At 45.9% G+C, this 23,235-nt stretch overlaps 1 protein-coding gene across 3 annotated transcripts in view; it reads right to left on the bottom strand.

Annotated features, from left to right (window-relative positions):
• Positions 1 to 14,841: 14,841 nt before the first annotated feature.
• Positions 14,842 to 23,235, bottom strand: part of MYO1B (myosin IB) — a 177,825-nt gene continuing 169,431 nt past the window's right edge. For 2 of the 3 annotated variants that reach the window (XM_032354232.1, XM_032354233.1), the window contains 4 exons: positions 23,080 to 23,212; positions 22,584 to 22,736; positions 20,972 to 21,099; positions 14,842 to 16,189 (listed from right to left, as the gene is read on the bottom strand). In XM_032354232.1, coding sequence (XP_032210123.1) covers positions 16,066 to 16,189; positions 20,972 to 21,099; positions 22,584 to 22,736; positions 23,080 to 23,212 — 538 coding nt within the window. In that variant the 3' untranslated portion in view covers positions 14,842 to 16,065. The remainder of the gene's footprint in view (positions 16,190 to 20,971; positions 21,100 to 22,583; positions 22,737 to 23,079; positions 23,213 to 23,235) is intronic. The other variant, XM_032354231.1, reaches the window with a different exon arrangement.

Raw genomic sequence — 23,235 nt, 5'->3', positions numbered from 1 at the left:
AAGCAAAGCTATCTGTAAATTGTGTTTTCCAAGTACAGGTCTCCATACCAGTTTTTCTTCAAACGAGGTGCATGTGTAGAAGATTCTAGTTCATAGAAGCAGTAGAGTCTTCGGAATAATGTGTATTTACAAGTCAATGCTTGTTTGACACTTACCCACAGTCAATAGGGGGACACACCACACCCCTCACACACCATGATCCGCACAAACATGTACACACGGAAGTGTTTGCTCCTATGATAACAAGCCTCGTCCAGCATTTGCCTCAGTTGGAAGCAGATTTCATTTTTAAGAGGCTCATTCCCAAAGGATTTGAAAATATTTAAGCAGAATCGATGTGAATAAAAAAAACTGACTGTAGAATTAAGCACATTAGAATGGATATCTGCCATTTCTTCACCATCTTAAATATAGATACACGTGTCGCCTTTCGCCATACTTGTAACTGTGTGAAGTAAATGATAGAGAAGATAGCGAAAGTTTCAACTTGAGTTAGGCTCAATTTCGAGTCTTTGCTACGGTCACTTTTACATCCAGTCTTTGAACTTCAGTGACAACGGAACATGCAGCATGAGGATATGTTTTGTACACAGGGCACGGTTTTTATTTTCACAGTTTTGTGGGGAGTGTTATGCGTCTTCTATGTTGTTAATTAGTCTTCATAATCTTCCTCTCCGTGAGTTTTTGACACGTGAACAAATAAAAGGATGCAGAAGGCAGGAAAATAAAGAAAAGAAAAGAAATGCTGCAAAATCAATATAACATATTCATGGGGAGAAACTGTTCACAACACGCCTTTAAATTTAATACCTAACAAGAGTTCATGTGACTTGATGGCAAGGTTTGTCTCCTTTTCTAGTCGGTGAATGGCGGGCCACATCAACAGAGGTGACAGAAGTCGAGTTGTGTTCGTTTTTTTATTTTGGAGGAGTAGAAATCTGAGTCGTGGGTGACCAGTAACCTGGGGAGAAGATAGAACTCACACCATGCTGTAGGGTCACCATCGAGTTCCTCCCCATCATAATAATATTCCTGGGGCAATGAGTAGCTAAAATACTTGCACCCATTTTTTAAAAAGTCAGGTACTAACAGTCTGCAATGCTTTTTTCAACATTTCGTTGGGTTTTGCCCACGCTGAGATCTCTTCTACTCATTGCAGATGGAGTGTATTTCTGGAGTTAAGTTCATTGTTAGACACATGAATATCTTCTCTTATAAAATGTTCTAAATGGCAGTTGGGTTCCCACGCTCACATCCAAAGCCTATTCATATTATAATGTGTCTGAAACACCTCACGTTTGCAAAGACACACGTTGGAAATAATATTATATAATATTAGTCATTAAGAGAGAAAAAGAATGAAGTAAAAAAAGGAAATATTTCCCCTTGAAAGCTGGCACATAGGAGAGTTTTAATTAAAAAAGATAAGGAGATAGAATGCTTATTTTTGAAGGATTTTAGAGCTTGATCATACCAGTTTTTTATGACATTTATTTTTAGCTGCTTTTTCTTTTACTTAAATGAAGATAATTTGATGCATTTTCCAGTTAGAATACAAGCTTCTGTCATTATATCCCCAGCATCTAGGTCAGTATTGGATATAGAGTAGGTGCTCAATAAATATTGCATTCGTCCATTCATTCAATAATTTAGCAAATATTTACTGATTATATCTCTGCCACGTGCCTGCCACTATATCAGAACTGGAGATATTTTTAAAACAGAGGCGTAAGAAAAATCAGTCTCCACCTTTACCAAGTTCCTCTCTTCCAGGGGAGAAGGAAACTCGCGAGAGAATCTCACTAATGAACATAAACAGTTAAAGATAACTAAGTGCTCTAAAGGACATTAGCACACATTTTTGGCTCATAAATGTCATAAAGATGAAGAAACAACATAATTCTTCTACGCAAACTGAGAAGCTAAGGGACAAGAAGAAAAGCCTAAGCGTGTGTGCGAGCGGAGAAGAAAACTTCTCAGTTACAGTGAACCAGACTGAGCCAATGGAGAGACAGAGAGGAGACGGTATGACGTCACTGGGAGGGAGCGGCTGAGCGGCCGCGGGTGTGGAGGGGATGTCCTCTCCAGGCACAAAGCAATGTGGCCCAGAGTGGGTCAGTGAGAGTCCAGTGGTGGGGGAAGGACAGAGGCAAGATACAACTTTATTCAACCATATACAGTGTTTTGTCCCTTGGGAACTTTCAACATCATCTTTCTGAAAATTTAGTTTTATGATTTAGACAAATTACTTTTGATCTAATAAAATTATTTGTTATGATTGAGTTCCGGAAGGCTCACTGGGAGGAGAAATGTAAGGTGACAGTTTACACCATTTATTAACTAGGGACTGTGGCGTCCAACTCGAATGGCCTCTGCCACCACAGCAGCATCTCCTCCCACTTGTCACCAGCCCAACCCTGCATTCTTATCCCTGGTTGCTGTGACTGGCCTGCCGCTCTGTTCACACAGCCAGGCCACAGCCCATCCCTGTCTCCAAGATGTCATCCTTGCTTGTCCGTTCTATCCTCTTCTGTCCACTGGTTTGTCAGAAAGGCCTAGAGCCTCGCAGGCCAACGCAGCAGTCCGCCCTGCAGAGAGCCACAGAACAGCTTTCGGTCTGCATGAAAGGAAGCTACATTTTTTCCAGTAGCAGGGAAGGCATTAACAGTGACCTCTAGGGGCCTGGCATCCGGGACTTGGGTCAAAGGTGGTGGATACAGTCCAAGCCAGCATCATGGAATTCTATTTTGTTCTCTTCCTTTTTAAAATTTTAACCCAAGTGTTATGATCTTTGAGGGACAGGACGTGTTGTTTTCAAGGGAAGCAGAAAGATGCAGCTTTATGTTGCAAAATAGTTACAAAAATATCTCCAGCACTTCCTGATTAGATGCATCCCAGCTGAGATCTGCCTGTTTGCAGGCTGAGGTCAAAGTGCAAGAAGCAAGCACATAGCAAAGGTTCTTTGTTTTGTTTCGCTCTGTTTTGATGTATACCCGGGTGCATAGGCCCGAGGGTGCCCACCCTGCGCCCCATCCTCAGAGCTGAGGACTCTGGACACTTTGTCTTCCGGAAAACAATTCAGCCCCAAGCGAGACTGAATCAAATAATATACGTTGGATTGCTCTGAATATCCGTCGGTCACAAGCACGTGGAACTCTACTGCTGAGTTGCTAAGTCAAGAAAGGCCCGTATTCAAAATTCAAATGCAAACGAGGCTTCGCTGTCCAGGGAGGGCCAGAAACAGAAGGCGGGAGAGCCTCTGCGGTTAGCCTCGCCAGCTCTGGGCCGCAGGGCCCTCCGAGGGGACCGCAGCGAGCTGTTCCCTGCAAGCGGAAACGGAGCAGAAATGAGGCTCTGCAGAGGCGACGGTTTCTCTTTCTGGCCCGAGGCAGCAGCTGCGCGGGCCCAAGCGCCAGTGGCTGTCGTTCGCCACGTGCTGAGGGACGCACTGACGCTGGGCAGCCACCGTCCTGGGACCCCAGGCTTCAGGAGCCGGGGAAGCACGTCCAAGGCTGTCGCTGGTTCGTTGGCGGAGAACAGATACGATCACATTAGCCTCATTTTCTTCTACAGCAGGACTGATTGACCCGCGGGCCTCGGAGACCAAAGGGACCCAACCCAGAGAGCAGCCGCTTCCTCCTGTGCCCCCGCCCCCAGGTGCTCCGCAGGATGCCCCCGTCGACGACCCGACGCTGCTCGGGAGAGCGCAGGCCCGTCCTTGTCAGGCCATCTGGGAAGGTTAGCGTGTTCGTGGGGTTCAGGTTTTCTTTCTTTCTGGTCACTTGTTCTTGTTTTTGGTTTTCGTCGCCCTGGAAGCGGCCTCGAGCCCCGCGCTCGTCCCGACGGGCAGAAGCCGGGGGTCACCGCAAAGGCCCGCGCGGCTCGGGGGCGGTTCTCGGGGCTGCGCCCTGCCTCGCGCGCACCCGGGCCAGGCCCCCCCGCATGTTCGGGCGAGGACGTGGGGTCCCGGACCCCCACCTCCAGCAGGAGAACCGGTGCTGCTGCAGGTGGAAGACGGGCTCCCCAGTCGCTTTAGGAGACGAGCCCGGCGGACTTCACGGCGGCGGTGTTCACGCCGCGGCTCTCCGAGCGGCCTCTCGCAGCGCGTGGTCCCTGCGCCGTCGCAGCCCCGGCCGCTGCGGGTCGAGTCGTCCAGGTGCTGAGCGTCGGGTTGGCACGTTCGTGCGAGAAAACCGGGAGGAATCCGCCCCAGGGATTCGGGGCTGCCGCGGGGCCGGGGCGGCGGCGACCGCGGGGCTCGGGCTGCACCTGCGCGGGGGGAGGGGCGGACGCCGGGGACCAGCGGGGCCAACCGCGGTGCGGGAGGTTCGGCCTGAAGAACCCGCAAGAGCGGGCGCGTGCTGGGGGGCGCCGGCTCTGCGCGTGTCCGTGAGTCCGTGTGCCCGTGCGTGTCCGTGAGTCCGTGCGCGTGTCTGTGAGCCCGTGCGCCCGTCTGTGAGCCTGTGCGTGTGTCCGTGAGCCCGTGCGTGCGTCCGTGAGTCCATGCGTGTGTCCGTGAGCCCGTGCGCCCGTCCGTGAGCCTGTGCGTGTGTCCGTGAGTCCATGCGTGTGTCCGTGAGTCCATGCGTGTGTCCGTGAGCCCGTGCGTGTGTCCGTGAGTCCGTGCGCGTCCAAGTGTCCTTGCACGTCTGGGCCCATGAGTCTGTGAGTCCCTGTGTGTCAGTGAGTCCGTCTGTGTCTGTGCGTCCGCGAGTCCGTGCGCCCGTGCGCGTCTGTGAGCCCGTGCGTGTGTCCGTGAGTCCGTGCACGTCCGTGAGTCCGTGTGCGTCCGTGAGCCCGTGCGTGTGTCCGTGAGTCCGTGCGCGTCCGTGAGTCCGTGTGTGTCCGTGAGCCTGTGCGTGTGTCCGTGAGTCCGTGTGTGTCCGTGAGCCCGTGCGTGTGTCCGTGAGTCCGTGCGCGTCCGTGAGTCAGGACGAAGCCCGACCGACGGGCCGAGCAAGGGCTTCCCCGGCACCGTGCGCGGCTCTTCCCGCAGGCCGGACGCGCGGGGCTGCGGGTGGGAGTCGCGCTGTCCGCACGGTCCCCTCCGCTGTTTCCCGAGGCGGCATCGGCTTGTCGCCGGCTCCGAACCGCGGTTTCCCGGCGCTTCCTAGGGACCCGCGGGGGCCGCGAGCCGCCACACTGCGTGTGCTGTGGGAACCGCGGCTGTGACCGCGCACCTGCCCAGCCCCGCCGGAGCCGACCTCCGCGCTCCCGACGACGCCGAGCGCCGAAAGCCTCAGGCGTTCTGGGCAGCGGGACGCACCCGTCCTCGCCCCTTCCCTTGGGAGAAGCCCGAGTGCGACCTGGGCCCGCGGGAAGGCCAGGGTCACCGGCCCCGCTCCCACTCCCAGCGCTCCTCCTTGGCCATCTCTTGGCTTTTCCACGCAACAAACGAGTCCCCTGGGCTCAAGAAACCATTTCACAGACGTGAGGAAGGCGCCGAGGTGCTTCCAAAATGGGCGATGCCGCGGCAGGATGGTGTTAGCGACAGGATGAAAGAGGTGGTTTGGTTTTGGAATAGTCACCATCTCGGTGAGCTCAGCGTGAACTCCTAGAATATTAGAAAGAATGGATGAAGACCAAGGGAAAACTTATTTCGTTGCTACTTTCCTTAGAACTGTGAGAGAGAGAGAGTTCCCTTCTGGAGCACTCGGAAATGAGTCCTTTTGTGTCACTTCGGTCCGCAGGCCGGTCCGCAGGCACGGAAGTGGGTCCAGTAGACGATTACTACACCGTTGGAGTGACGGAAGGTGGGGACAGTGGGCAGAGGTAGGAATTGGATTATAGATAATTATCTTTGAATATTCAACTGTGTAAGAGTGAACAATGACCGAGCTTCAAGCTTGAGGGAAGTGGAGACTCAGGGAGGGCAGAGAGCTGGTCACGGAAAAGAAGTGGTGTTTCCATCTGCTCTATGTATCGAACAACTACTATGGGCCAGGCATGGCCAGTTTGGGCTTCCGCAACGGGGTCCCATCTTTCCTGCGTACTTTTTGTAGTGTGACATCTTCGATGAATAGCCACCATGGTAAATTCATAAATGAAGACACAGGGGTTTGGGCATATTTTCCCAGTCCTGCTAAGGGAGCCTATGGTGGGAAATGGAAATACCAGAAGACGTTGAGTACAGTCTAGTTCTGCCAGTGACCCCAGAACGTTACACAAATCGCATCATCTCTCCGAGCCCTGACTTTTCTTATTTGTAAAGCAAAGGGCTTGGAGGATAGGGATACACAATTCCCAAACTTTGGTTTTTGCAAGGAATCTAGGAGTCCACATGAACCAAGCCTGTTTGTTGATCGTACTAATAGGACTTGCAGACATATGTAATTCTGTTTTGCAAATGTGTTGAGAGGTGCTATGATGAAGAAAATGCATATTTACTTACATCACGCACTTAGAAAAGTTATTTTATTTATCAAGTCAGAAGATGCTAAAAGCCTGTCCCCCACATGCCAGCGTTCATGAATAAATTCAGAAGCAGTCTTCATATTAGAAAATGCTGGGAACCCCTAGATGACAGAGGTAATTTCTTAATATTATTCTACTGATATTCTTGAAATACAATTGTGTAAAGGAAAAATTCGGTTTTTAGGTGAGAGCTGAAAGTGTTTTCCCTGCACTGACACTTGTCATCCTCAGCACCCACATTCGCAGTCAGGACGGCAGCCTTTCAGACACACTCTAGGTGCCTTCGTGCGGGGCAGTGTCGTTTCTGTCATGCTGACGGGCAGTTTTGTCTAATGACACACACTGGACGAGACTTGTTGAAGGGAAGTCTAAGACAGAACAAAAGGGACCATTCCAGGATCTGACTTTGGTTTATAAAGCATTTCATAGTTGAATACTGAGTATATTGAAAGGATCGAGTGGTGATGTGGTGACGGAAAAATAGGTGACCTGATGACATCACAGTAGGACTTGGTGGCAAAATCAGAAACTCAAACCTCTCCCCTTGACATACAGCAGTTCCTACTACTAGAATGTACTGTGTCTCAGCAGGACGTCATTAAAGAAATGCTGCAGGGGTTGCCTCCATGGTGAAACACTGGAGGACAGGTTTGTGGGGTTCGTGTGGGAGGTTAAGTGGCAACCATGTGAGTAGTGATGCCTTCTGAGCAGCCTTGTGCCAGTTTCCTAATTAGCCACATGTACCCATCACGAATGGCTTTTTGAGGGGGGGTGTGAATGGTGCGCCTACATCTGTACGTATCAAACCACACTCGTAAACTCTCTCACAGACTTTGTGTGGCTGGTATGGCCTGATGGCAGTTCAAGACGCCACACATGGCATCTTCATCTGTGGGGGGTTTTCTAGTGGGAAGAACAAATTGGTGGGTGGATTTCCTTCCCCTTTTATAATGTTTCAGCAACAGCTCCCAAGTGCTTTTCATTTCGTGTTACCAGATCCCATTTCTTTTTCAGATCCGAGTCCAAATGGTGCTAGGAAGTAAAGACAGCTGTTGCCAGACAATCCAAGACCATCACAGACTAAAGTCCAACTATTGCCATTTTCTGGGTCACTACCCTAATTCATGCCCTGTCTGTCTATAACAGGACCCAGACGTAAGAACTTTTTGCCCTGTTCATACTCAAAACTACATTGAAGTTGAAGATGTGTTCCAACAGAAACAAATGCCAAAATACCTAAGAATATCTTTCTTTTCATTTGTGTTTAGTCACTCAAAATCTACAAAATCAGGCTCAAAGTACAAATAAGTTCTTTCCTTTCCTGTGCAAATCGTGTATTTGGGAGCATTAAACTTGTAAAGCCCTTTTTGAACTTGATTTTAAAAAATAGGTTGGTCATCGGAATAGAAGCTGATTCTCCCCCATCAGAAAGCATTAGGTCGTTTCATTTGAATAAAATGGTGCTGAGTTGAATCTAAGAGATACAGTCTTACAGTCTGTGAGCTGCTAGTTTAAAAGCTGTTTCAAACTTTGGAAATTTGTTTTTGGTTCATTCTTAGGTGCAAAACCAAGGAGAGTAAGTGTTACTCTGCTTAAATGGGACAATGCCCGTTCGAAGTTGGGACTTACAGATGCCTTCACTGCGATGAGCACCGGTGTTGTACGAATGCCGGTGTTATTCACCTGGAGCTAATACGACACTGTCTGTTACCTACCTAGAATTTAAATACAAACTTAAAAAGAGAGAATATATACTTGGGAAAGACAGTATCTTTAAAATGCAACATTCATACTCAATAAATATGCTGTATATGTAGATTTAATAAATACTGATGTTGGAAATAGTTTCTTTAAAAGAAAAAAAAAATAGACACCAGAACAGCAGTATCACCATATACATTATATTACCAAATAAAAAAGGAAAGTTGAATTTGTAGGTGAAGGACTACTTTTGGGTTTCTAAAGGAAGGAATTTTGAAACAATTCACAGTTCATTTTCAGACACAGTTGAAGCAATGTGACACATCGTGTCAACAAGACAGTCTGTGCAGGAGCTTAGATTGATACAAACGTACTTCCCATCTGACTTACACTCGCACCTTCCAGACAACTGATTATTATTGTGGCACATAACATGAAAGGCAAGCATGTTTTCCTTTGCCTACAGTTTGCCCCTCTAGGAAAGAAATGATGAGTGTCTTTAATGCTACTGAAAAACATGCTACTGGTCGCCTTTTCAGTGGTGTTCCTCTCTGTCAATTTAAATTTCAAGCTCAGGAAAGCTGAATTTGTAGCAATCAGTTTAGAAAAGGCAATTCTGAATTTAGCTCCTAACTGCACACAAGGAATTGGGTGATTACTGGGACTTATTTAGAAACACTTTTTTTTTTTTTAATTAAAAACATGTGAGGATACTAGAGGACTTCACTTCTAGTGCCAGCTGGTCTTGTCTATAAATTATTATTGCATGAGATAATCAGTTGAAAAGACTGTAAAAATAGTGTGAAAGTTTGTTAAAGAATTAGAAAAACTATTGGAGTTCTCTCCCCATCAAAGCAACCGCATCTGAGGACAGGAGTCTTAGCTGAAAACAAAAGGAAATACTCACATGCGTTTCTGTAATGTGGTAATTTTATGAAGACCTGAGGGAAAACTTAAAATGGCGTGAGGAAAAATATGGAAACAAACTACTGCATCAGTGGAAAACCAAAACCAAAATAGCGTGTAAAGTTAGAAGTTACCTTACTTTGAGGACACATTTAATGTTCTCCCCGCATGATCCGTTAGGAGCTCCCATGCCCAAAGCCCTGCGGCTAAAGAGAAGGGCTGACCTTAGGTTCACATATTCAGGACTCTGGTGAACCATCACTACTCCAAATACCTGAATGCGTGTTTATTAGTTTTAATGCCTTACTCCCTGCTTTCACAAGAGTAGAGGACCACTGAGTTATGAACTTCACTTCTAAATGACCATCCCAGCAAGTTCTAGAGCTGTAATAATATACATGGTTTAGTAGTGACACAACAAAAATAAATTCAATAGAATAGAAAATCTAAAAACAGTGCAGTGGGGCAAGGATGGCCTTTTTTTTTTTTTTAAGATTTTATTTATTTGTTTGACAGAGATCACAAGCAGGCAGAGAGACAGGGGCGGGTGAGGGGGGAGGCTCCCCGCTGAGCAGAGAGCCCGATGCGGGGCTCAATCCCAGAACCCTGAGATCATGACCTGAGCCGAAGGCAGAGGCTTAACACACTGAGCCACCCAGGCACCCCAAGGATGGCGTTTTATTTTTTATTATTATTTTTTTAATTTTTTATTTTTTTATAAACATGTATTTTTATCCCCAGGGGTAGAGGTCTGTGAATCGCCAGGTTTACACACTTCACAGCACTCACCAAAGCACATACCCTCCCCAATGTCCATAATCCCACTCCCCTTCTCCCAACCCCCCTCCCCCCAGCAACCCTCAGTTTGTTTTGTAAAATTAAGAGTCACTTATGGTTTGTCTCCCTCCCAATCCCATCTTGTTTCATTGATTTTTCTCCTACCCACTTAAGCCCCCATGATCAATACATTAGGAATTCACTTCCTCATATCAGGGAGATCATATGATAGTTGTCTTTCTCTGCTTGACTTATTTCACTAAGCATGAAGGGATGGCGTTTTAAATATGAAAGGCAGAACAATAAAGCTTCCAAAAGGAACCGCAAATATCTTTATAAGCTTGAGCAACAACTATTTCTTCAAAAGGACACAAAAGGTATGAACCATAAAGCAAAGAACAGGTAAACCAGACTCCACTGAAATGCAACATGTGTTCATCCAAAGACACTGATAAGAGAGTAAGAAGATTACCGCAGACCGTGTGGAGGTACGTGCCACACAAGTATCTGATAAGGGTCTCGTATCCAAGATAGAACCATAAATCAAAAAGAAAAAAGACAATCCCAACAGAAAAGAAATAAAAGGCAAAGTCTTGAATAGGTACTACACAAAAGATGATATGCAAATGGCCAATACCGAAAAGGTATTTGAGCTCATGATCGTCGGGGAAAATGCAGATTAAAGCTAAGTTCCATTACGGGGACTGAAATGAAAGACTGGAGATACCAGGTGGGGCAGGGATGTCGGACAGATGCAAGCCCCGCGCATGGCTGGTGGGACTGTCGACGGGTACCGCGCCTTTGAAGTCAGATTGACGCAGTGTGCTGGAGGTGAACGGGAGCTTCCCCCATGACCCGGCAGCTTGAGTCCTAGGGACATGCTCTGCAGATACCTGGACGGGCAGTCACCAACAGACGGGTCCCAGGGACATCTGCGGCAGCACTGCGCACCACAGCCAAATGCCCGTCAGCAGCAAAATGGATTACAACATCGCAGTGTCCCCACCCCATGAAGTATCGCGCAGATAGAGCAAACTTCTACAAGCAATGATGTGAATGAACGTCCGTCCTGATGCCGACAGAAAAGGCCAGAAGGAAGTGCGAATATTGTATGACTCCATCCACGTGACGCAAAAACAAACACAAAACAAAAAACCCAAAACAAAAAGGGAAAAATTAATATATGATACAAGAAAATGAGAGAGTTACTTTTGTGGGGACTTATGAAGGGAGTGGACAAAGGGGCTTCTTCTTTTGGGTGCTAGGAACACGGACGTGTCCACTTTGTAAAAGTGCTTTGATAGGTATGTTTACATTTATTTGTGTATGTCATTAAAAAAAATAAATGTTTTTGAAGAGAATATGCCAGATCCACTAATTAGTGAGAGAGAGGGAGAAAGAAAAAGAGAGAGAGAGAGAAAGAGAGAGGAAGGAAGGATGGACAGAAGAAAGGAAGAAAAGGGAAGTTGGGAAGAATATAAAATAAGTGAATGACTTCGAGTCATCCTGAACCTTCTCATCACAAGAAAAGACAGACCTACGAGGTGACAGGTGTTAACTTATTGTGGCAATCGTTTCACTATATGCACATATATCAAATCATTATGTTATCCATCTAAAACTAACACGACGTAGCAAGTCAATTATATTCAAAACTGGACAAAAGAAAGTATTTTAAGTAAGAGAAATAAGGTGGCTGGTTTCTTTCGCTCAGTACTGCCAGGGCTTTGGGTGAATATGGAATCAAATTCTGTTCCCAGTTTCCTCCATAAACACCGAGAAGCTGACGGTGTTTTCCTTGGTAACAAAGTTAGATTTTTGCTGGGTTTTATGGCGCTGAGCAGAGGCAATCTGGCCACCATGGCGGCAAAAAAAGCTAATGAGGAAGAGTTTGTGGTTTATGCTGTACTGTGATTAACTCCAGATTCGGAAAATGATCTTCAGACCAAAGAGAAGGAGGCAAACCATTCCAAGATTTGCAGGAAACCAACTCCAAAGCAATTAATTTTCTCCAGAGTGACTGTTGGAATGGAAGCTGATGAGACAGAAGACAAGTGTCGGCCCATCAAGGCAGGGGCGCCCTCAGGTTTCGTGATCCAGAGCCCGAGGACGGACAGCAGGTAATGGCATCAGGAAGGGGAGACCCAAAGCAGCCGCCCCTCCGAATAGCATATTAACTCCTCAGCATTCCGTCTCCGAATGGACAATGAAAACTTACAGCCGGTGGGGGAAAGAAGAGCAAACCGCTGTCCTGCCTCCTCTTCCCTTTTACCCCCGTACCTACTGGTTTGAGTGAATTGGAGTGTGGCAGTTGTTAGCAGAGAGCCAACACCCAGCTTAAAAACAAAAGGCTCTTCCTACAATGCCTTCCTTCCCGTAAAGACTTATATGATCAACACATTAGGAATTCACAAAATCCTACCCCAGCGGTATAAACCGTTTTAAAGAGAGCTTGTGATTGGAGTAGCTTAGAACCTAAACGCCTTATCTATTCTGTGAAAAATGGCATATGAAAAAGATGTTGTCTGTCATATTTAGACTAAGAAATTTGAACCGTAGCCTAATTACCATAATTATACTTAAGTAGATGAATTTGGGAATTCTGACTCAGTGCACTAATTGGGATGGCACAGTACAACCCTTTGTCCTCCTAGATTTCAGCCAAATCTCCATCCTGAGGACGTGCCTCTGATTCTCAGAACTCTTGGCCTGGTGCTTTGGCATCCCAGAAATACCCCACAACCCCTGTGGTATGAGAGAAGGTATTCAAACTCGAGCTCAAGGTTTTACATCCAAGTACTGGGTCCAAGTTCTTATTCCAAGGATGGGGAACCAAAACTATAATCAGTCTATTAGAGAGTCGCTTTCCCATGTTGCTTTCTTGCCCCGTGGTATGTGAAGTCAAAGTCAAGGGTAGCATGTCAGCCACACTGCAAATTTGGCCAATGACCATGGTCTGATATTTAGTACTGATGGTTCCAAGCACATCTCTTTGTCCAGGCCTACAAGTCACTCCAGGGGCTGGGCAATGAAGTGGTGGCTAAAGGGCCCTGTGGCCAGGCCCGAGCACCCAGGGAACATGGGAGTGCCGCCAATACTTTCTCTATTGCAAGACAGTGACAGAAATTAAAAGGTAAGGAAATAGGGGTTGCTCACCCATTATAATAGGGCAATGCCACAGTTTATCAGTAATGCTTGTCAGGCGTGGGGGTGGAGAGCGGGCAGGGACCCTGGTGACCCTGGCCCGTGCTATGGGTGCAGCTAGAGGCACTCTGGGCAGGTTCTGACACCCAAGGGTTCCATCAGAATCACCTCCCAGAGCACTTGTTAAGACACATGGCTGTGTAGCTACAGAGCAGCTCTGGGATTTTTTTCTGGGTGGTTCTCAAACTTTAATGTGCTTAATCACCTGGTAATTTTCTTGTAAATTTTAAATTTCAAGATTTTCAAGCTCTCTCCTGGAGATACTGATTCAGTTGGGAAGGGGGAAGACCCGGGCATATGCATGGTTGGTTGAGTTTTAAAAACAAGCTTTGTGATTTTGACCCCACTCTAATCTCATGATCAAAGACTAAGGTTTAATATTCTATTTCTGAGCTGAAAGACCTCAAAAAAATTGCTCGCAGCAGCAATTACATTTACCCTAATCACTAGTGATTGTTCCCTATGGAAAAAAAAGAAGGCGGGGGGGGGGGGGGATGGGGTAAGTGGGGGATGGGCATTAAGGAGGCACTTGATGTAACGAGCACTGGGTGTTACGTGCAACTGATGAGTCACTGAATGTTACCTCTGAGACCAATACTATATGTTAATTAATTGAATTTAAGTCAAAAAAAAAAAAAAAAGGAGGTATCTCTACATGTATTGAAAACATTAAGAACTCTCACTTCCAGTCTGTATTGCTCAAGGATGCTCTCCGTCTCCGTAGCATCCGTGGTTTGGTCAGTTTAGGAAACTCTGAGGAGGCACATTTCACCCTGGAGCGTAAGGAAGTTTTCTTGCTAAGGTTCGGAAAAACTTTATTAAGTTACAACCCACCTAGAATTAAGTTCCTGACCAAAAATAAGTATTTCAATGACAAGACTAGGAGTGATGGATTATGTGCAAACACACTGTCACTTCAAACTACTTTATAGAGCTATTGTTAAATCCTTGCAGAACGTTTACCACAAAGTTTGAGATTAAATGGCTTCTCTACTGGAAATCAACTCTGGGGAATGTATTGTTGCTAGCTGTTACTGTTTCTGATCATGATAGTGACCAATCTGCAAGACCGTATTTGGGAGAATTTAACAAGTAGACCTATGGAATATGTGTCCTCCCTCTCCTGGACGTAAATCTCCATGTGGGAAACAACCCAGCGACGATCGGGAGGGGCCCGGATAAACAGATCCACACGACAGAAGTCTGTGCCGCAGTAAAAAAGAATGAGCAAGAAACACAAGTAAAGAACAAAGTCTACAGAGTATTACCTTTTGTCTACTAAAGCAGGAGGTAAGAATCTATGTTTATTTTGTTTTAGAAGCATATGCACAAAGCTGTGCGAAAGCGAGTAAAAACAATGGTTAACCTGGGGAGGGGCCGGAACTGAGCAGACCGGGGAATGACGGGACGGAGCACTTGTGCTGTACTTCTGTTTATCCTTACTCGCATACTGAACAGTGTGAATGTATTACACATTTTTTTAAACATTTTTTAAGAACATGTCTCAGTTCCAGATTTCTACTCACCTACTTCAGGAACCGTCAATCGACCGCTCTAGGTACATGGTACGCAACACAGAGAGAAAGTAATGCTCTCCTCTACCCGCACCAATAAACACTAAGGCTTCTGAGAATTTCTTTATGGGAGCGATATTTTTTGAAGTACAAAAATTAAAAGAAAGTCACCCCCCAAATACTTTCAATGAATATTTCTGGTTTATAAAAGGTCAGTGGGATTCAATTACACAGAGGACACAAAATGTTCGAACGATAAAGCTTTTCAGTGTGGTATTACATTGACACACAATGTGAGAACACAGCTTGAAATACAAAAATACAGTTGTGATCCAGGAAATGGCACCAAATTAGAACAGTTTTATTATTTAACATACCAATGTATATACATTATCCTCCCAAAGAAGAAACAATTTGATTCCAAAGTTTAAAATATAGTTTCCAAAATGAATCCTTATTATGAATTTGGGGAAAAAGAAAAAGTCCTGCAAATTAATATAAACAACTTTGCTCCTTGACTAAAATATGGACCATGTACCAATCACCTCTCTCCTACAACAAAACGTGTATTATAAATAAAACTTCCAGAGAAGATCCGGGATGTTCATTGCACATCGTACAGAATGCTGGCCACGATCTGAAAGGCCGTCAGCCCTTGACTGTATGAGCTGTTCAAAATACTTACTCAGACTAGGATGAAAACAACACTGCAAATATTCACTATGTAGGATCAAACACAAGGTTTACCAGAAACAGGAAAATATAATCTTACGGGACTACTTCTGCTACTTTTTCTACAGTAAGAATGACTCTGTTTTCTACTGTTAAAAGCAATGATAAGAGCCAAACAAATTAAAAGTCCTACTGAAATGTCAGTTTTCTCTTTTCAAACAGAAACCACCTGTAGAGGCATTTCACTTGGTCATCGATTTCTACTTCTAGGGCCAGCCCTTCTTGAAGTTGTAGTGGTTGAGATCGTGCTACGGGATTTGGAATAATGGTGTCTCCACAGGCAATAGTTACACTGTTTGGGTTTCAACGTCTTTGACCTCTCCTAGCCCTAGTCAGGACAGCACCAGCCAGAATGCCATGGCCTAAGAAACACAAAACCTTCCTAGTCCATTTTCATGCCACCCAGCACCGTGCCCAGCCAGGGGGAGGCACCCAATAAATATTTGATGCATGAATACAATTACCGTTTGGGACCATTTCCTCTACTTAGAAATAGAAATGACTGATGAGTAATATGCTGATTGCGGGTACACAGATCTAACATGATGCTAAACAAAGAACACGTATGACATGGCACAGACACTGTTAGCTTCTATATTCCTGTCCCAGGACAGGCTGTGTATTTTAATAAGGGTTAAAACTATTCCGATAATAAAAATTGATTAGTCAAATATTTTTTTTTATTTTGCCAAGGATCTCTAACAGTATTAGCCTTTGGCAACTCCCAAACATACAATGAACCCCAAACAAAACAAAACAAAACAAAATTGCACTATTACAACGAAACAAGTCCGTGAAAGCAGAGAGGAGGAGCCGGTTAAGGAACGGCAACTTCCAGGAGACGGTTGTTTTTTCGTTTGCATGTTGGGACACTCCCGTTTTTCTGGTTGCCCTGAATGAACTTCACACATACTTTATCCTGTCTGAACTGCACCAGGAACCTAGAAGAAGAGAACAGGACAAATTAAAGAAAAGTACACACGACAGCAGATGACGACACTAACACAAGCTTCTGTTTCTTCATGGATGTTGACCTTGACGAGCATTCCCACATTCCCTCGGCACTTCCTGCTGTCACCACCACTTAGCTCCAAGGAAACTGAAGTTCATTAACTCACCATATTCCAGCAAAGTGAGAAGAGCTAAGAGGAATTATTTCCACGCTGCGAATGGAAAGCCCAGCGTGCGGTTCTCCTACTTTCCTCCATTTTTACAGAGCAAACATAGAAACGGGGGACGAGTCCTATTCAATTTCAGAAAATGAAAGGAAAAATTTCGGGAAAGGGGTCTAGAGACCCTCCAGAGACCATGGTTTCCAAACACGCGTTACTCACCTATTTCCTAAACTGGTTTTGTGTATCTACATACTGTGCTAATAGTCGTTTCTATTGTAAGGAAATATATTTCAAAAAAGCAGTGACCTATGGAATGATACCATAACAACATCACAAGTTTGATCTGCCCTTATATTCTTCTAATATCCACCAAATGGATATTAAGAATATATATATAAAACTACAGAGTTTACAAAATCTATCGGTGTACACACAAAGCCACCTCTTACCCTACCAGGAGTTTATGTGGCCCACCATGGGAAACCACAGTCTAGTCCCGATCTTTCCTCTCACAGACCACCAGGGATCAAGTGCTTGTCCACAAGATTATTTCTCACACCCTCCTGCCACAAGCATACCACCTTCCTCCGGGGCTGGGTGCTACGGAGGACCCCCAGATATATCCCGTTGAGGTCCCTGCCCACAAGGATGGCATCCCTGAGGAGGCAGGAGAGTGGCATGGCTGGTCTAGAACCCAGGCGCTCTCACCTCAAAGCCAGTGCGGTTCTCCCCACCGTAAGAGTTAGGATAAAGTTACCACCTTCCAGTATACTTCTCAGGGAAGTTTTCTGAGCGGCTGGCACACAGCTGAGTCATTCCACCAACCACACAGCAGATCACATGCTCACTGGATCTACCACACGTGCAAACATCAAAACAGCTATGTTCTGTGCACACTAGTCTCAGTGTCAAGGTCTACAGAGCCCGTGCTTTGCAGACTCTGATCTAATGGAGTGAAATGTGACACATAAACTCCTGATTTATCACTTGGCTTAACAGGATGGTCCGTCCAAGCTTCTAAATGGGCTGTTTCTTTTCAACGTGAAAGCACTGGAGAAAAGAGCTGTAGTTCCAAAATCGCAGCACTGACACATGAGCTTACATCTACGTCCTCAAAGAAGGAAAGCACCTTCCAAGTCTAATGCCAATACACGCACTTAAAAAAATCAGATACTTGGGGGCGCCTGGGTGGCTCAGTGGGTTAAAGCCTCTGCCTTCAGCTCAGGTCATGATCTCAGGGTCCTGGGATCGAGCCCCGCATCGGGCTCTCTGATCAGCGGGGAGCCTGCTTCCCTCTCCCCCTCTGCCTGCATCTCTGCCTACTTGTGATCTCTCTCTGTTAAATAAGTAAAAATAAAATCTTAAAAAAAAAAAAATCAGATACTTGGCAATTTTAATTTTCAAAGATCACTTTTAGTATAATAAAAGTACAGGGAGTTCCTGTCCCCATAACTTTGGCATTGGCTGTCTTCATGTTCCTGATTCACACGTGTGATTCGCTCCAGATTGATGACAGCGAAGACGTCCGAGGTATTTGCACGCGCTGCACTATTCCTAGTAAGACACGTGTGTTAATGCGACTTTGAAATAAACCTGCGGGGCAAGTGCTGTTATTTACTTCTACTTTCGAGAAGAATCATTCTCCAGAGAACAATCTTGTTAAATGCATCTTTCCAATGCATCAACGCCAGTCAGAACTTCACAGCAGAAAGAATGAGATGATTTGTTTGATTTGAAATGTTCACAAAACAACTGTCTACATTGAAATGATACATCATGTGTGTACGCATGTACATATACATACATGTGTTTAAAATACCTAACAGAACAAATTCATTTTGTTTTTTCCAACACGTTCAGGACTTCATTTTCAGAAATTTTTTTAGAAATAGTACACATTTTATTTAACGTCATCCTTAAAATACAATGTACTTACGGACTAAAAAGTCTGGGAGTTGAAGGGTTGGGAATTACAAAGCAGGTTAAAACCGCCCTAAGGAGTAAACAGAACTGTGACTCTCCTCCTGGAAATCGATATCCAGTTTCTCCAGAATGACTATGGAGACTGGGTTTATTAAAATAATTACTTCCTACTTCCGAGATCCTTGCTGAGGAAGGTTCAGTCACTGAACTGTGCTCCATTTATAATACTAAACTGTAGAGCCAGCAGTGAAATAGATTAAAGCCATTTCGGGTGAGAAAAATACATCATGAGCACCCCTGCCACTGACTTTGTCAAATTTTGTTTAAATTTAACAGGGTCTCCCAGGAAGTCTATAAACCCTGCCTAAGAGCTGTAGAGGTTATGAATCAGGCCTCCCCGGGCCCTTGTTCTGCCCGGGAGCTCCCCATGTTGCAGGGGTGCGGGGTCCCATCAGCTACTTCATTTCTAAGAACCAACCACCAGTTAGGAACTGGAGAAAGAAAGCTGGTACAGACCCGTTTATGGCGCTCCTAAACATTCTGCTTTCTTCACATGACCACCCTTGTCAACTTGGTACCCAAGGATGTTTACTGCAAGGTGACACAATTCGGAACATCATACCACTGTCCTGCCTACCCCGTGACAAGGCAGGGTCTGTGCCACCCATGAGCGAGCTCTCCCACAGGCACAGCCTCAGCCACACACCGTGAGACCCGCGGGAGGGCTCTGTGGTTGACCACGTACGAGGGCCACAGCTCGCACTCTCCCTCCCACCCAGCCCCTCCGGAGGGTCATGACGTATGACCGGACGGCGCATCTGGGAAGAGCTGAAGTAAGGAAGGATTATAAACGTCCACCGAGCACTTTCCTCAAGGCAGAGACAGTGTCCTTAGAACACCAGCTCGAGAAATGCTGAACAGTAGCAATCCTTCGTGCCTGCATGTTGACGCGCCTTTCTCTGCCAAGACAGCCTCGTTAACGCGGCGAGCCGGGGAGGAGGCTGCTGCATCCACGTGCCAAGGAGCTCCTGCCTCTGGAACACGGAGGACCTTCCCGGGGTCGGTAGGAACCGTCAGTTCCACCGACAGGGAAGCCTGCCTCCCGAGCTCAGACGCATTTCAGCTAAAGGGAGTTTTAAGTTCTAATAGGCCCTGACAGCTTAAAACCTTAACTGACTGGAGCCCAGCTGACCACTATATATTTTTTCCTAAGATTCTTTGTTTAATGAGAAAGGACCCAACGACAAGAAGAGTTATTTAGTCCAAACTTCACTTTCCAATGTAGTGGATACATAAAGGTCCATCTTCCACCAACCTGAACTCGGTTCTAACGTACAGTGAGAACAGAGGGCTATGGTTTTATGAATCCCCAAGCACCAAGAAGACTTAGTTTGGCTTACACAGGGATAAGAATGGGTCTGAATTTGCTTTAGAAAGACTTCTAGAAAGAAGTGAAATAGAATACGCTGTAAAACCTTAATGAGAAAATCAAATCATTCTTGAGCGATCCAGTTACGTAAAATTCTTACTCTGTCCACGCTAAGTATGTAAGCAGGTAGTAAACAGTCTGTTGAAAAGCAAAGTAACCCATCAGGTATCAATTAGCGTAGTGACTCAAATTCATTCAAGTGATATCAGATCAATAAATTTAGTAAGTGTGTGGGGTGCTCCAACCTGCATGTAAACGATCACTACCTATAATTAGAGTCCTACCGTGAAGGGGAAAAAAAGCAAAATTTCAAATTTATAGTCAACATGGGAAGCTTATTCTATAACTCTACTTCTCTAGTATGAAAAAAAGGCATCACAAATGCAGTATCGAAATCAATATTGAAACTTCAGATATCTCCTCTTTCCTCCGTGTCATCTATTGCAGTAAATGGTACCACCATTTGGGCTCAGGCCCCAAATCTAACATCTAATCTGTTAATAAGCCCTCTTGTTTCCTCCAAATAACATTTGGAATCTGACTACTTCTCACTGCCTCCCACTCACACCCTAGCCCAAGCCACGTCATCCGAGACAGCTCCGAACATTTTTCTGCTTCCGCTCTTGCCTCCCTAGAGCTATTTTCCACACCGCAGCCAAAGCAATCTTTGAAAAATCACAAAATGCCATCCCCTTGCTTAAAGCTCGCAATGGCGTCCCATCACCCACAGTAAAGTCTCAACTCCCGACCTCAGCTCCCCAGCTCTACGTGGCCCGGTCTCTGCCGGTCTCTCCGGTTTCTTCCTACCATTTCATTCCGTCACTTTTGCTCCCATCTCAGGGCGTCTGCACCTGCTGTCCCCTGTCCTGGATGGCACATCCCAGGTTATTGCCCGGCTTGCTCCCTTGATTCCAGTCTCAGTCCAATGTCACCGCATCAAACAAGGCTCCCTGGCCTCCCTGTCAAACAGAGGACCCTCTGGCCCTCACCTACTCGCTTCCCTCCACAAGCCCTGTCACGAGTCAAAGCTGCATCACCCATTTCTTATTTTTGCGTATGTCTCTTCCACAGGAAGTCAGGGACATGAAGGCGAGCACTTGACCCGCACCTCCACTGCCCATGCACCTCCTAGAACCAACAGCAGACACACACTGGCTACTGGGAGGCAGGGCTGTACGCGTGGCGGAGACTGGAGCGCTCGACGAAAGCAGTGGAGCTAAGAGGGAAACGGCACAGTCACCCGAGGAAGCACATACTCATCCGAAATCTCGATATTGAGCTTCTGTTTGGTTTGGCTGAGGGTCGTCCGGTACAGCTTGGTGGCCATTTCAATCAGGTGATCGCTGCTGAAGAGAAAGTCTCCTTTACTAGCCGCCTCCGAGCCCTGCAAGGACAAAGCAGGAGGCCGACTGTCACAATTAGAGACAGCTCAGGAGGTAAGGCTTGCAGGCGGGGCTGTACAAGTGTTTAGTCTCTTGGAAGCATCAGCTATTGGAGTTCACTCTTCCAAATACACCACAACAACCAAAGCGGCATTTCTTCCAACCTGCCCGGAGCACTTGCAGAAAGGTTACCTAACCCTGTGCTGCCAAAGCTGGTAGAGGCCCGGAGGCCTCATCAGCATCACCTGGGAGCTTGTTAGAAAGCAGAGCCTCGGGCCCCGCCGCAGGCCAGCCACACAGGAACCACGACAGGATCCCGGAGGGTCTGTTTGCAGTCAGGCTTGAGAAGCGCTGACCTAACTTGTAACTCATTCTGAAAGAGCTGTTGTAAGAATTCCTCAGTGATTTGGCTAAAAGAAAATAAGAACAGCAGGAACACTCCCAACAAGTACGTGAGGGCAGCGGCTCTTCACCCGGGCAAGCCCGGGAGCTGGCAGAAAGGAGGGGTGTGCCCCACTCCAAGAAACTGAGGTGGTGGGACTGCAGGGGAGGGGGCGGGACGGCCTGGGCTTCGGCATTACAAAGTGTAACCGAGGTTCAGAATCACTGTCTTAGGGCTGGATATGCTCCTTTTAAGTTAAGATCCGCAAGTGGGGCAACAGGTTGAACTGACTGTATGGGATTTTCCTAAGTGTAGAAGCCACTAGACAGGCTCCACCAACTAGACGCATGTCCCTGAATATGATTCACATTTGCTGGCCCCTGCTTATTCAGGGACTATTTACTGTAGCACAGGCACTGCACACCGTGTCTCATTTAATCCTCACAACAACATTATGCAGTTATACTATTATTCTCTCCATTTTAAAGAAGGGAAGAATGAGGTAGGCCCATGAAGTTAAATGACTTAGCCAAGGTCACTGTAAACGTAGTGAGACAAACTCCAAAGCCTGCATTCTTAGCTACACCGTTCGAATCAGGAGGTCCTAGCTAAGCCAAAAAAGCACAGAAACGTTAAAAAAATCCTGAGGTCAAAATTACTAGGCAGTTGTTTTATTGTGGTTGCATTCTTTAATAAAAAACTCACAAATTAAAGATGAACAAAGGAACATTTACGGAGTTGGTATATAGATAAAAAACAGGAGAAAGCACAAAACACCCTGATTTTTCCAAGCACTATTTTCAAACAAGTGCACGTCACAATGAGTGCAAACCCAAGCTGTTCAGTGAAATTAGAATCAATGAACAAGTTAATAAATGTGATTTTATCATTCGACTTCAGTTCATTAATCTTAATTACTGAAAAAACCAAGCCTCAGATATTACATGGGAATGAATACAGACAAAATCTGCAAATCATTAAGAAGTGTATACATTACAAACTTCACGTAATAACATTCTTCAGATGTGGAAAAATTTAATCCAGTGGCTCAGGGACTGGGCAAATGCAGAGACCTTTCAGTCAAATCAACAGGTGAACCTTTACCTCTTTGAGGTGGACGGCAAAGAAGCCATCGTTTTGGGAGCTCATGGACACTTTGGTCACATCCACCAAGGGAACCTCGGACTTGATCTGCCCCGACTTCTGATCAGCAAGAAGGAGGTTATTATTTGTTAAGAGGAAAATCCGGGATGTGCTCTAAAACAGAACAAAACAAAACAAATAAGGATCCAAAACACCCCAAGTGGCCCATGAGTTTAAAGTGTTTGTTATTTGTGGAAGAGCCCGTGGGCTTCTGTATCTCCCAGCACACAAACCCAGGTGAACTGAGAACACGCTAAGAACAGAGACACTAGATCAAAGTCATATAAGTTTCAGAGAACAAGCAAAATTCCACCTAAATCTAAAGGTAAGGGGAACGAGCTCCCTTTACAGGAACTCTGCTGAGAATATAAAAGTGAAGCAGACTCATCAGAAAGCAGAAGATGGCTGCCCCAACTGAGGAAGGTTTCTTACAGGCCCCCAGGGTGAGCATTTTTACCTTCCCATTGGCACGATTAATTTTGTTCACAACTTCAGCGATGATAATCTTTTCTTCAATGGCATCCTTGAGTTTCTTATACTTGGGATTCTTGTTGATTTCCAGGTAAGCTCCCTGGAATGGCTGCCCAACACTACAGGAAACAAATTCCCTCAC

This window comes from Mustela erminea, chromosome 8, assembly GCF_009829155.1.
Source record: "Mustela erminea isolate mMusErm1 chromosome 8, mMusErm1.Pri, whole genome shotgun sequence".
NCBI classification, from domain to species: domain Eukaryota; kingdom Metazoa; phylum Chordata; class Mammalia; order Carnivora; family Mustelidae; genus Mustela; species Mustela erminea.
The sequence above is the reverse complement of the archived record's forward strand: the minus strand, read 5'-3'. Positions and strand labels throughout refer to the sequence as shown.